The 13,609-nt window shown below is 43.7% G+C and overlaps 1 protein-coding gene across 1 annotated transcript in view; it reads right to left on the bottom strand.

Moving 5' to 3' along the window:
- The window catches only part of OTOG (otogelin), a 96,417-nt gene that overhangs the window by 23,001 nt on the left and 59,807 nt on the right, over positions 1-13,609 (bottom strand). The window contains exons 33-39 of the mRNA XM_051966752.1: positions 10,715-10,832; positions 10,424-10,503; positions 7,955-9,888; positions 6,938-7,106; positions 6,003-6,148; positions 2,870-2,959; positions 563-746 (exon numbers count right to left, since the gene is read on the bottom strand). Of these exons, the coding sequence (XP_051822712.1) occupies positions 563-746; positions 2,870-2,959; positions 6,003-6,148; positions 6,938-7,106; positions 7,955-9,888; positions 10,424-10,503; positions 10,715-10,832 (2,721 nt within the window). The remainder of the gene's footprint in view (positions 1-562; positions 747-2,869; positions 2,960-6,002; positions 6,149-6,937; positions 7,107-7,954; positions 9,889-10,423; positions 10,504-10,714; positions 10,833-13,609) is intronic.

A 13,609-nucleotide genomic window follows, 5' to 3' on the forward strand; every position in this document is an offset into this window, starting at 1 on the left:
GATGAGCAAAGGCTTCTTGCAGATGATGAGATTTAGGTAGGACCTGAAGAGAGCCAGAGAAGTCAGTATTTTAGGCTCAGGGAATGTTGTAAAACTTTGTCAGATGTGGTCACCGAGTTGTTTAATTTTGCTTCAGTATTTTGCTCTGTAACAAGAATGATTTTTATATGGGAGTTGAGGGTATTAAGAAAGGGCAAAAATAAAGTTTTAAAATTTTAAACAAGAGGTTATATGAAGGCAAAAGGAAAAAATAAAAATGAAAACTTCTCAAATTAATAAGATACAAATTGGATGTGATGCCTGTATTAAAGTTTATTTCCTGCTCACAGGCTGAGTTTCTCTGCCTCTGGGTCTTGTCTTTCAGACCTAGCTGGTTTCCTGACTCACTCATTCCAACAGCCCTTCTGCCCAGCTAAACTGGAGTCATTGTCTCTCATGGTCTTGTCTGCCTTACAGCAGCCCAAGGATCAGAGAGAGAGCATTGCCCTTCCCCTTCTGTGAGCCCCTCCCTGCACATCCCTTTCAATATTCCCATAACCCCTTGCAGAGACCCAGAACTCACCACATAGACCTCCACCGACAGATTCCTCAGTTTTTCTAGACTCCACAATCATAAGTCCTGAGCTGTGAAACCACTGGATTTGGATTTGTGAAGGGGTCCGGATCACATACATGTTCCCCGTATCCTCAATCTTAAACCCGTGCTGGCTCACTGGTGGCCAAATGGGCCTTGAGTTAAGAGTTACCTAGAAGAGAAGAGAGGCGACAAAACAAAAATTATTTCATCTTCAAATAAGGGTCCACTTGAACTTTCTTTATAATGTTGGTCCTTAAAAAGGAAGCTGCTAGAAGAAAGCCCTGAAGATTAAGGATTCTCCTTTAGAGACCTGAAAGGCTGGGAGAGAGATTGATCTAACACTGCTAGGAGATAGGAGGATGGGCAAAATGATCTTAGGAGGTTTCTAACCTTAAAGACAATATGGGGGCAGATTTATTTTGTAACCAGGTTCAAAATTATTGAGGCATAAGGAGAGTAGGTAGATAGAAAGACAACTTCTCAGAGTCTCAGATACCTCCCTATGATTAATCCACTAATTCATTAATCAATCTTCATTGTGGTGGGAGTACCCGCTCTGATAGCTCCCCATTTTGATGAAATCACAGATATCTGGTGCATTCACATATATTTATCCCAGTAAGGTTTCCATCTTGGAAGGCTTCCCAAAAATAGGGGTTAAGTGGGGACAGAAGGCAGGAAGAGGAAAAGGGTCTCAGTAGCCATATTATTCCTGGGACTACTGAACAGAGTATAAATTGCACCGAGTAATCTCTTAGCTCCCCTTCCATTTGAATATGGGTAATTGGAAGAACCTTCTCTGCTTTGGGAAGCAGCTTGTAACACTATGGAGTGCTGGGTCTGAAGAAGGAAAGATCTGAGTTCAGATCCTGCCTCTAGCACTCACTATATGTGTGAACAAGTTACTTAACTTCTCTCAGTCTCAGTTCTTCATCTGTATAACAGGAATAAAATAGGGGATATTACCTCACAGGGTTGCTGTGAAATAGCATTTATAAATGCTTTACAAACTTTAAACCACTATGTAAATGTTAGCTATCATTATTAGCTACCATTGAAACCAAAATCTAATCTACAGAAATCCAGATGAAAACTGAGCTCCTGAAAACCATGGTTGTTTTCTTTATTTCAATATATAAGGCAAATCAAAGGCAACAGGAAAAAAATTAAAGGAAAAAAGTGATGAAATTATAATTCTAATTGATTTTTTAGTTTCTGGTCCAACTTGTCCCTGCCTGTCTTTCCTATCCTATCCCCAAGGAGGGATCATCTATCCAGCTTCTGCCTGAAAGCCTCTAGTGAAGGGGATCTGAGGAGGTCCTTTTCATTTGACAGCAACCCTCATGCGTAGCCAATTTTTTCTTAAACTGAGTCTAAAGCTGCCTCTATAATTTCCATCCAGTGCTCTTGATCCTGTTCTCTGAGATCAAACAGAGCAAATTTAATCTCACTTCCATAGGACAGCCCTTCAAATATTTGAAAGTTACTATTATGTTTTACATGCATTGTTTCCTCAATTATGTCTGATACAACATGATCTCCAATCATCTCTCCATTTCTCTGTGGGACACACTTCAACTTGTCTCTGTCCTACTTAAAATATGGGGTCTAGAATGGAATACAGCACTCCAGTCAGAGCAGAGAATGGTAGAGTTTAATTAATTAAGATTTCTGTTCTTTTCAATATTTTTAATTTTAAAAAATCTAAAAAGTTATTAAAAAAATTTAAATCAGTAACTTGGATAAAGACATAGGTAGCACATGGATCAAATGTGTGGATGACACAAACACAGAAATGGAGCTGTTTATGAAATCCCTCTGATCTAGCAGTCTCCTCATAATCCTGTCAGCATAAGAAATAAAGCCAATCTAGCATAAATTATTCTTTTTTATTTTATAAAATTTATTTTTTATTATAGGTTTTTATTTACAAGACATATGCATGGGTAATTTTTCAGCACTGACCCTTGCAAAAACCTGTTCCAACTTTTCCCCTCCTTCCCCCCACCCCCTCCCCTAATTGGCAGGTAGACCAATCCATAGCATGAATTATTCTTAACGAAACCATGGTAAGTCATCACTGTCATTTCTAAATGTTCACAAACTATCTCTTTAATAACATATTCTACAATCATACTTGTTGATCAATATGAAACTTATAAATGGTCCATGTTTATACTTTCTCCTAGTTAAAGCAAAGGGGAAAAAATGACAATAAGGAGAATGCTCTGGGCCAGGGAACCCTCTGAGCCAGGAACAGTAATTCTGGGACAGGAATGTTCTAATTCATACCGTCCTATTGAGCCGATCGATGGTCATTTGATGGGCTAGGTTGGTCACATTCAACATCACTGGGCAGAAAGGAGGCCAGTTTAAGTGACCCTACAGAAAAACAACATTGTTAATAACTCCCATGTATACAAGTCATATGACAAATCAAAAGTGCATTTGACTTGGAGATCAGAGACTTGGTTGGAACACCAACCCTAATATTGATTAGTTATACGGGGTCTGTATCCCAAAGAGATCTTAAAGGAGGGAAAGGGACCCACATTTGCCAAAATGTTTGTGGAAGCCTTTTTTGTAATGTCAAAACTGGAAACTGAATGGATGCCCATCAGTTGGGGAATGGCTGAATAACTTATACATGCTTTGAACCAGAATTTGAACTCAGGGTTCAACCCTAGTCTCCCCCAAACATTACCATAGGATCCTTATCCATGAACTCAAGCAACTGAAAGTTCTCTAAAAATCATATGGGGACAGAATGGTATATACAAATACAGAAGGGGAGAAAGGAAAACACCTAATCTCTTCTCAGTTATAATAAGGAGAAACAATAATAATAGCTGGTAGCTATATAATTCTTTAAGGTTTGCAAAGCACCAACAATCCCCCAGAGAATCAAGCCCCAGAATGTTTCTATTGTCCACAGAATCCATTGTGCTATTAATTTCTGGAATAACGTTTCCCTCCCAAGTTCCACTTCAGCTTGGACAGTATAGGTTTAGCATTACAAAAGTATCCCATCCTTGGGGCCTAATGGAAAGACAGAGCAGAAGGAGGGGAAAGGACCCACATTGCAAAAATATTTGTAGCAGCCCTTTTTGTGGTGACAAAAAAAATGGAAAATGAATAGATGTCCATCAATTGGGAAATAGCTGAATATTATGACATAGGAAGGTAAAGGAATATTATTGCTCTGTAAAAAATGATAAACAAGCTGATTTTTAAAAGATTTATATTTTTTTGCTAAGGCAATTGGGGTTAAGTGACTTGCCCAGGGTCACAGAGCTAAGAAGTATTAAGTGTCTGAAGTCACACTTGAACTCAGGTCTTCCTGACTTCAGGGCTGGTGCTCTATCCACTGCGCCCCCTAGCTGCCCCTAAAGAATATTCTTAATTTTAAGAATATGAGATGCTATTTTCCACCTCTATGAATTTCCCAAAATTGTCTTCTGAGCCTGGAATATATTCCTTTCTCATTGCCATCTCTTAGAATGTTCTTGCTTCAAAGTTCACCTTAGAATCCCCTATAAAGCCTTCCTTGATACTCCCCCAAAATGAAGTATTCGTTACATTTTCAATTTTTCCTAAAACACTCTGTTGGGCTTTCTCCTGTGCTCTCTACAACACATTGTATTATATTTATTTAAACTTATATATAGTACATATCTCCCTCAAGCATCAGAAAAAGGCAAGATCTTTAACGTCAGGTACTATGTTTTCTCTCAAAGCATCCAAGTGCTTTATTCAAAGTAATAGGGAAGTCAAATTGGAATCTCCATTTATTCTTCCAACAGGTATTTAATAGAATGATGTCATATGAAACCTATAAGCTGTCAAGCTCTCTCATTTCTCAGTTGAGGAAATTGTGACCCAAAAAGGAAAAATGACTTAACCAAAATCATATACTTGTATGGAAAAACTGAACCTAACCTTTCTACTCAAAATCTACCCATGTTCAACCCACCACACAAACTCAAATCCCTAGTTGTTGTACAGAGTCAGTCCCCCTGCTTCCCAAACCTATTCTCCAATCTATTGTGTTTCTAGAATTTTCATTTTGGTCTATACGTGCAATTATCTCACAATGGGGAGCTACTGAAAATATGAGAGGTATATAAACAAAAGTAAAACCATGGAAGGTTTTAAAGAACTTAAATTCTATAGGTAAAGGTAGAAACACCATTCACTCAGAGAAGGGAAAACAGTCTAATTGGGGGCAAGAGACAATCCTGATGACTGAGGAAACCAGGAGGAGGCTTTGAGGAGCTACGGAGATGCTAGGTAACAAAGGCAAAGGAGGACAAGGACTGCAGGTATAAGGGATAGTTTGTACAAAATCACAGGCCTGGTAAATAGAATGTCAAGGTCAAGGAAAAGCAAGTAGACCAGTTAGACTGGCACGTAAAATATGTGAAGGGAAGCAATGTGAAATAAATCTGGAAAGACAGGTGGGAGCGAGATGGTGGAGGTTTAATTGTCAGGTGGAGTGTCTGGGGGGTTTATTTTGTTTTGTTTTTATTTTGTCCACTCAATAATATTTTTTTTTCAATTGCATGCAGAGATAATTGGCAACATTCATTTTAAAATGATTTTGAGTTCCAACTTCTTTTTTTTTTCTTCCTACCTCCCGCCTACCCTGGACAGCAAGCAATTGGATATGGATTATACATGTACAACCATATTAAACATATCTCCACATTAGTCATGTGAAAGGAGTATCAAAACAAAAGGGAAAAGCACAAGAAAGAAAAAATGACAAAAGTAAAAATAGTATGCTTTGATTTGTGTTCAGATTCCATTATTCTTTCTTTGGATATAGATAGTATTTTCCATCTCATGAGTCCTTTGTCTTAGATCATCATTATTGCTAAGGAGAGCTAAGTTTATCATAGTTGATCATTGCACAAGATTGACTTGGCGTAGGAATATTAATTAAAAGCTATGTAGATTGAAGAAGGGAGAAGGAGACAAGGTGGCTTTTAGGAGGTTGCTGCAATAATCCAGGAGACAGGTGATGAGAATGTGAATTGGGGTGGGGGCTGTGTAAATATGCAGAAGAGAATGGATAAAAGTGGGAGAAGTGGAGGTAGAAATGGCAAGAGTTGGCAGCTAGTTGTATAAGAAGAAGAAGGGAAGAGGGAAGAGTGGAAGATAGCTCTAAATTTTCAAGCATGGATGATTGGGAAGGTGGTACTGCCCTCTATAGACATAGGGGATTTGGAGAATTAAGAGGAAAGATGATGATCATTTTGTGCATAAGGAAACTGAGATTCAGAGAATAAAAAGTCACAAGGAAAGCTAATCAGAGAACACATCAATTGGTTTGTTAGTTGGGTGTTTTGCCCACTCTCTCACTTCCCAAATTCCATCAAAGGTCATTGGGCATCCCAGTGGAGTGGGAACATGGAGCAATTACCAGATTTGCACTTTTGCAGTCAAGGACAAGGACAGTGACCATCTCCTCTGGGCGCTGACTGATGATATAGGAGGCCTCTTTAAACAGGGCCACGTAGCTCCCATCAAAGGTCACCAAGCTCAAGTCAGGAAAAATGGAACACCGACCTACACGCAAACAGAAGAGACATTCTGGTTAAGGAGATAGTACTGAGCTGCCCAGGGAGAGAAAGACTACATTTTCTTCCCAGAGAAAGAAGGGAAAAGGCTGAACAGTTTCAATAGACATCTTCATGTGCCCCAAACTTGGCTTCTTTAAATCCTGTAGCCCCAAGGTCACTCAGCGAATGGTGATCTCTTTGGGTCCTAACTTTTCTGAATCTGTGTGATATGTAATTATCCTCCCTACCCTCCAGGTTCCTTACTGAAAACACCTCTCTTCTTCTTTTCCCTCTCCTTTTCTGCCCTTTCTTTTGTTATAATTGGAGCAAAATAATTGTTTTTGCTTGATTTTAATTTATTAAAGACATTTCTGTAAAATGGCAGGGGTAAGGGAAGAAAACAATTATTCTTAAGGGAGATTGAGCAAAAAGAGAGTTGATTCTGACTCAGAGAATGTAAGCTTCCATCTAACCTCTTGCCTCTGATGCTTACTAACTATATGATGATGGAGCGAGCCATTTAACTTTTCTGAGCCTTGGTTTTTCCATCTGTAAAATGAAAATGTTTGAAGTTTCTTTTAGTTCTAATTTTATGATCTTGTGATCTTAAATTCCAAGGTAGAGAGAGCATAAGGAGTAGTTCCAGGGACACAGATCACCTCACTTTTCTCATACAGATCAGGGTTTTGTATTCTGGCAGGAGATCATTCTGGCAGGAGGAAAGGTCTCTCCTCCTCAAGCTCCCTTGCTCCCCTCACTTCCTAGGCTCGAGCATCAGGCCATAGTGGCTACTCACAGGCACATTCCCAGCGGGAGCAGCATCGGTCTCCATCGGCACGCACGGCAAGTCCCAGAACCCCACAAGGAGGGGGCAAGGCACTGTATGGACACTGCTGGGTCTGGTTAACTCGGATCAACTCTCCTTCTACACAGATATGTCTGACACATTCGCTTTCTATGATGGGCTAGGATATACAGGGAGAGAGATAAATGGTATCATTCTCTTACCAGAATAGAGAGAATCCCTACCCTGCTCTTTTTTGGGGTGTGGGAGAGAACAGGAGAGGGGATGTATCCTGCAAGCAGCCCCGACTCTGCCCCAGCTCCACCAACGGTGACCCTTTATCAAGTTTAGGGACTGAGGTAATTGGAGCACTAGGTGAAATTGTGTTTTATTCTCACTTTGAAAGAGTAAAAAATGAATGAATGAATAAAAAAACATTAATTAATGGTTATTATGTGTCAACAACTGTGTTAAATAATGAATATTTGAATACAGAAGCAAAGAAAAAAGGGGAAGGAATCAAGTCCTGCAGTGGGACTGGAGAGTGTAAGAGATCTGAAGTATGCTGGCATGTGCCAGGAAGAACAGGCTCTCGGGGGATCATGGAAAAAGCATGCTCCAGTGGGTACACGGGCCCACACCCATGTTTTCACACATAGTGTCCTGATCTAAGGAGCCCAGGATAGAGTGGAACGAGGTTAAATGGGGACAAACTGTTTCTCTGTCTGAGTGGCAATGTGCCCAGGAAAATGCCACGCATGCCAGACATGATGTGAAAGCCCAGGTCATGGAACTTGGGCAGAAGTGAGGAGTGTCAGTTTTAGCCCAATCATATCAATGAGCCTGAAAGATTAGGGCTGTGACCCCAAAAGAAAGAACACAACCCCCCCAATGTCTAGGGGGAGCTGCATCCCCTGCAGGCAGGATCCAGTGTGAGGTGAGGGCAGGGGGAAAGGCTTTGTAAATATGGGAGGGATTGAAAGGATGGGTCACTACCCAGACAGCCAGAGGACACGATGAATTACTCACAACACATGACGGGAACGTGGAAGATTCTCTCATTGACATCAAGACTGAGGTAGGAAGCGCCGAGACGTCTTCAGCTGGGGCTGACCGCCCAGGCTGTCCTGTGGTGCCCTCATCAGCAGATTCTCCTGGAGGGGGGAGTCCTAGGGTCATCCCGGAGGCCCTGGTCTGGGCCATAGAAGCTGGGAAGTGTGAGGTCACAGGGGTTGGTGGTGATGAAGATATTCCCGTCATGTTGGTAACAAGGGGGCCAAGGGGGAATGACGTGGACAGATGTGGCCTGGATGTGGCGCCAGCCCCCTTGGCCCTTGTCCTCGGGGTCACTGGGGACTGCGGTGTGACGGGCAGCTCGGTGACAGCCCGAGGGAATGTGCTATATGGCGTTGTAGGGAGGGGCACCTGCTTGGAGAGGATAGCCCCCTTTTCCGTAGTACTTTTGCCCGGTGCCCCTGATGCCCTTTGCATAAACATTTCGTGGGTCGAGGTCAAGTGCGTGGGTTCTGACTGCAGGAGGGGGGTGGTCAGCCCTAGTAAAGCCGGTGCAGTGACCATGGTCAGGGGTACATCTTGCCCGGTTGTGTGAACTTGAGTCAAGCCCGAGGTTGGAGGAAGTGTAGGGTGGAAGGCCACGGGGGACAGGGAGGTGGTCCCCGGCACAGACAACTGTGTGTCCAGAGTGGAAACCCCAGATCCCTTGGGGGCAGGGCGACTGGAGACAGGGGTCCATGGAGGCGGGGGAGAGGAAGCTGATAGCAGGCGGCTGATCTCCTGGGTGCCCGCTGGTGTCCCAGCCTTGGCCAGAGACGCACTGGTGACTGATGGCGGGGATGGCAACGTTGATTCAGAAACCAGAGAGGGTGCGGGTGCTGGTGAGGGCGTAGCAGGTGACCTTGGTGCAGAGAAGGCAGAGGTGACCAGAGTCACAGAGGTCAGCGTCACGGGACTGGTGGCTTCAGTCACTGAGAGAACTGCACCCAGAGGTGGACGGATGATGAGGGTGGTGGAAAACCGGCCCCTGACTGAGGAAGTCGAAAGCGTTGTGGCCATGGTGTGGCTAGTTTCTGTTGGCCCTGTGGCTTGTGCCATTTCTGGTCTCTGGCTCACAGAAGTTCTGACATAGATCTGCCCCACTGAGGTCTTGCCAACAGAAGGAGGAGAACCGCTGGAACTTGTAACGCCCTCAGCCAAGGGGACTCTTGGGGGTTCTGTCCTATTCCCTTCCCCAGTTGTCAGGGTCATCAGCAATGGTTCCTGGAGCCCTGAAGAGGGTGGGAGTCCCATTGGTGATATCTCAGTGGTTACAGCTGTGAAAGGGGGTCTCTTAGACAGAGCCAGACCAAGGGAGGGTCTCCCCCCTCCTAGCAACAGCGTAGTCTTTAAGGGGGAGGGGCTTGGTGTGGGAACGGTCACAGCTTTGGACATCAGATGGAAACCAGGAATTGTGGGGGGCGTCAGGAACCTTGTGGTATTGGGGCTTCCTGGGAAGGTCGCTTTTACTTGAGTTGTTTTTATGGTGGTTGGCGCTGGCGTCCTGGATGTGGAGATGGAGGAGCTGGTGGTTTCTGGAGCTGAGGAGCTGGAAATAGAGGCAGGGGGCAGCTGCACGTCGGCTGGGACCACTGTAGGCAGGTCCGCCATTGTGCGCCACTTTGAGGGAGGGTAACTGGTACCTCCCAAGGTAGATCCAAGTCTTGCCTCCACAACTTCCTTGGTGGTTGCCTGCAAGCTTGAAGTTGTAGTAAGGACAACAGCCGTGGCCCTGGATGATGGGTGGGCCAGGGAGAAGGTAGCCATGGGGAGGACTGGGGGGCTGGTGGGCGTCCTAAGCCCAGTCACGGCTGGGGACATCTCCAGGGTTCGAGATTCCTCTGGGAACAGCAGGTCTCGTTCAGGAACCTGGGTCTTCACACTGGGCAGGGGCCCTGCAGACTCAACACCTAAAATACAGATAAGGGAAGAAGCTCAGCTGGTGACCCAGCAGTCCATTGCCTGGTCAGTTCCAGAACTGACGTTTGTTTGGCTCTGGGACTGACCAGTCTAGTCTCTTCCCTGGGCGTGGGAGCTCTCCCAGGACATGGCCCTCACACTGGAGCCTCCCTAGGAGCAGGACTGTGCCTTTCTTCCCTCTGCAGTTGGAGGTCTGTTACAAGGACAAGGTCTGGCTCCTGGTAACTGAGTTGGCCACCTCAGAGCCTCCAAATTATCATCTTCTTCCCAGGTCGGTTTAGAGGCCTTTAGCATCTTGTATGACCCAGGCTTCCTGCCCATGGGCCTGTCTGAGACAATATGGCCCATTCCCCTTTTCCAAACCTTTCTTAGGGAATAGAGAGAGATTCCAAACTCTCCAAGTCCACTCATAGGGGCTCAGGCTTAGGGCCTGTGAACCATAGTGACCTGTGTCCATCACTCATCCTATAGGGCACAGAGAAATCTATGGAGCATGTGAGAGTGACAAGAAACCTGGCCACGTACAGTCCTCCAAGTAGACACATTTCTGGGTGACTTCATCCAGGACCATGGCAATGGGACAAACAGGGACACAGCCTTCAACCCTGCAGAAACAATGAAAACATTGTATTCCGTGCAGATTTATTCCTCCAAAAAGCCCCCAACTCAATTTTCCTAACAAATATGCATGTATGTATAGCCCTCATTCTCGCCTGTCTGTAAATGGGCACAATCGGGTATATGTGGGCACCCTGAGACCCGTCTGCTGCCATCCCCCAGATGGCTCACTCCTGTGCTCTGGTAAAACCTTCTCACCTGGGGACCTCCCAGCAGCTGACTCCTTGAGGATCCCGGCACGTTTGGAAGCAAGGGCTGGCACAAGCATCATAACGCCACTCACAGGTGGGGAAGGAAGTCCCTAGTGACCTAGTATCTGGGAAAATGAATCATGCTCACAAACATATCGCACAGGTGATCAACAATGACAGACTTGGTTCTTCTAAAGGTTCAAAGATCCAAGGTAATCCCAATATACTTTGGATGGAAAATGCCATCCACCTCCAGATAGAGAACTATGGAAACTGAATGTAAATCAACATATAATATATTCACTTTTCTTTTCTTTTTCTTCTGTTTTTTCCCTTATAGTTTTTCTCCATTGTTCTGATTTTTCTCTCTCAACATGATTCATAAGGAAAGACATAAAAAATGAATGCACATGTATAACAAAAATGTAACCAGGGGAAATAAAAGTTTTAAATAAATAAAAAGAAAAAAGAAATTTAAAAAAGAAAAAGAAAATACAAATAAACACATCAGATGCCCACTATATGCACAGTCCTGGGCAAGACACCAATGGGGAGGCAGAGACTCAAATTCTTTCTTCAAGGGCCCAGGCTGGTTTGGAACCCAGACACATAAACATGAGAGAGATTCCAAAATCTAGAAGTGATATAGATTCCTTGGGGGCTTTTTTTGCATCTTTAGGACCTAGGACAGTACATGTTTAACAAATGTTTGTTGAAGCTTGACCCCTTTAGAAAAGGGTATCAGAAAACTTCCCAGTGAACAGATGTATTTCTTGGTCAGAAATCAGTCCTCTTTCTATTCTGGATATACAATAAAGTCCCACTCGCAACAGCTGGAAATCTGACACACGGGACATCTGCCTGGCTAAATCCCAGGCAACCAGTTAGGAAAATGGAGGGGAAAGGAAGAAAGAGGACCCCAGACCACTTCCCCTGGATGTTCTTTGTATGTGTAAGGGATTTATTGCCATACTAGACTTTAGGGTAATGAGATGAGGTTCTATCATGACACAAGAAAAGAAACCTTATAATCACCTGATAGCCTTCACCCCTTGGGTTAGGGGAGGTTTCGTATTTGTTTGTATTTTTTATATTTAGTCAGATAATTTCTCTGAACTCAGTGACAATCTATAAAATGGGAATATTAATGCATGTGGTACACTTGCCTCATAGAATAATTTTGAAGGATACCTTAAAGTTCTAAAGGAATACGAGCTCTTCTAGAGAAAAGCTTCACAAGGAAAAAGAAATATCCACAGCAAGGAAAACTATTGGAACCCACATATACAAAAACCACAAGTGAAGTGTTAGGAGTTAGAGAGGAACAGTATAGCCTGGTGGCGAAAGCACTGAATTCCGAATCAGATGAGTTGATTTCAAATCCCAGCTGTTCCAAACCCAGCTCTTAGGCTACCTCAATGAGTCTGTTTCCTTACCTATAAAATGAGAGAGTTAGGACAAGTGATCACTGAGACTCCTTCTAGCTTTAAATCCTAATAGCCTACAATTTGCAATGCCTGCTAATGCAAAAACAAAAGGTGCTCGATGGGTGTAGAAAATAAAAACAAAATTGTCAGGGTTTCTCCAATCCCCTCCAGGAAACAAACAAGGTGGACAGAAGCAGAGATGTCCAGTCCCTGGGAAGGGGGGGTGCCTCTATGGGTAAAACTTACATCAAGACAGTTGTCACAATCGCCATTAATTTTTTTCTTCTGTCTAAACTCCTCTGGGACTTCAACTGACCAATGCTTGTCTCAGCTCTCTCAAGTGATTGACCCTGACCTCATGTCATGACTTCAAAGTCCTTCCCCAGCCTAGATATACTCCAATGGATGCTCTCATGAACCCGACACTCCAGATATGGTCTGACCAAGACCTTGTCGGATACTTTGTTTTGTGCCTTTCTAAAACACTTATAGCTAGAATTCTAGTCCTGCAGTCAGGAGGACCTGAATTCAAATCCAGTCTCAGGTGCCAGCTAGCCTGGGCAAGTCACTTTATCCAGTTTACCTCAGTTTCCTCATCTATAAAATGAGCTGGAGAAGGAAATGACATACCACTCCAGTATCTTTGCCAAGAAAACCCCAAATGGGAGCCCAAGGAGTCAGATATTACTGAAACAAGTCAACAACAATAAAAAACAAAGCACTCATCACTTAAAGTGGTATATTAGTTAATGATAATATTTGAATATTGGCAGGATATAAATTCTGTGCCTTGCAGACTATTTTACTCACAATAGACAAGAGCTAATGAATGGAACACATTTCATTCACTAAAGGTTTTTAAGCAGATGAGAAGCACTTTGGGCAGCAGAAAACAGAGGTGTCGACAAAAGGAATGATAGGTAAATTTTCCTGTAGATGGCAATGGTTAGGAAATAAGAGACCATGGGGAAGAGAGAGGGAAAGGGGCAGTTTTGGAGATACCTCAGAAGTGGGGAGTGGGTATGAGACTTTATTTTTCCAGAGCCTGTTTTGCCATGGCTCCTCTGAGACATAGTTCCTAATTGGGACTTTCTGAGTTAATAGGTCCGGCATGTGTACCCATCAGCAAGAAATCCAACCTGGCCTGGTCCCATGTCATTTTCCCATCACCTCCCCCAGAGGCTGTTTTATTTTTAGATAGAGTAGTAATATCTATAAGCCAAGCCTTTCTGTGCAAAGGAATCCCCAAAACATCCAGGATGGGGAAGGATTTTGAGGTCATGACATGAGCCCCTTTATCTCCTACGTAGCAGGCAATGAGACTCAAACTAAAGCCAATAAACACTTCACCTGCCTCCCACTCACCATAATGTAAAAGGGTTGGGAGGCTTTTGCTGGCGTAGACAGAGTCAGACTCTTTATCGTAACTTAAGCCTTCTCCCCACTTTTGCCCAGACTCTGGTAGCCCTAAACAA

This window comes from Antechinus flavipes, chromosome 6, assembly GCF_016432865.1.
Source record: "Antechinus flavipes isolate AdamAnt ecotype Samford, QLD, Australia chromosome 6, AdamAnt_v2, whole genome shotgun sequence".
NCBI classification, from domain to species: Eukaryota; Metazoa; Chordata; class Mammalia; order Dasyuromorphia; family Dasyuridae; genus Antechinus; species Antechinus flavipes.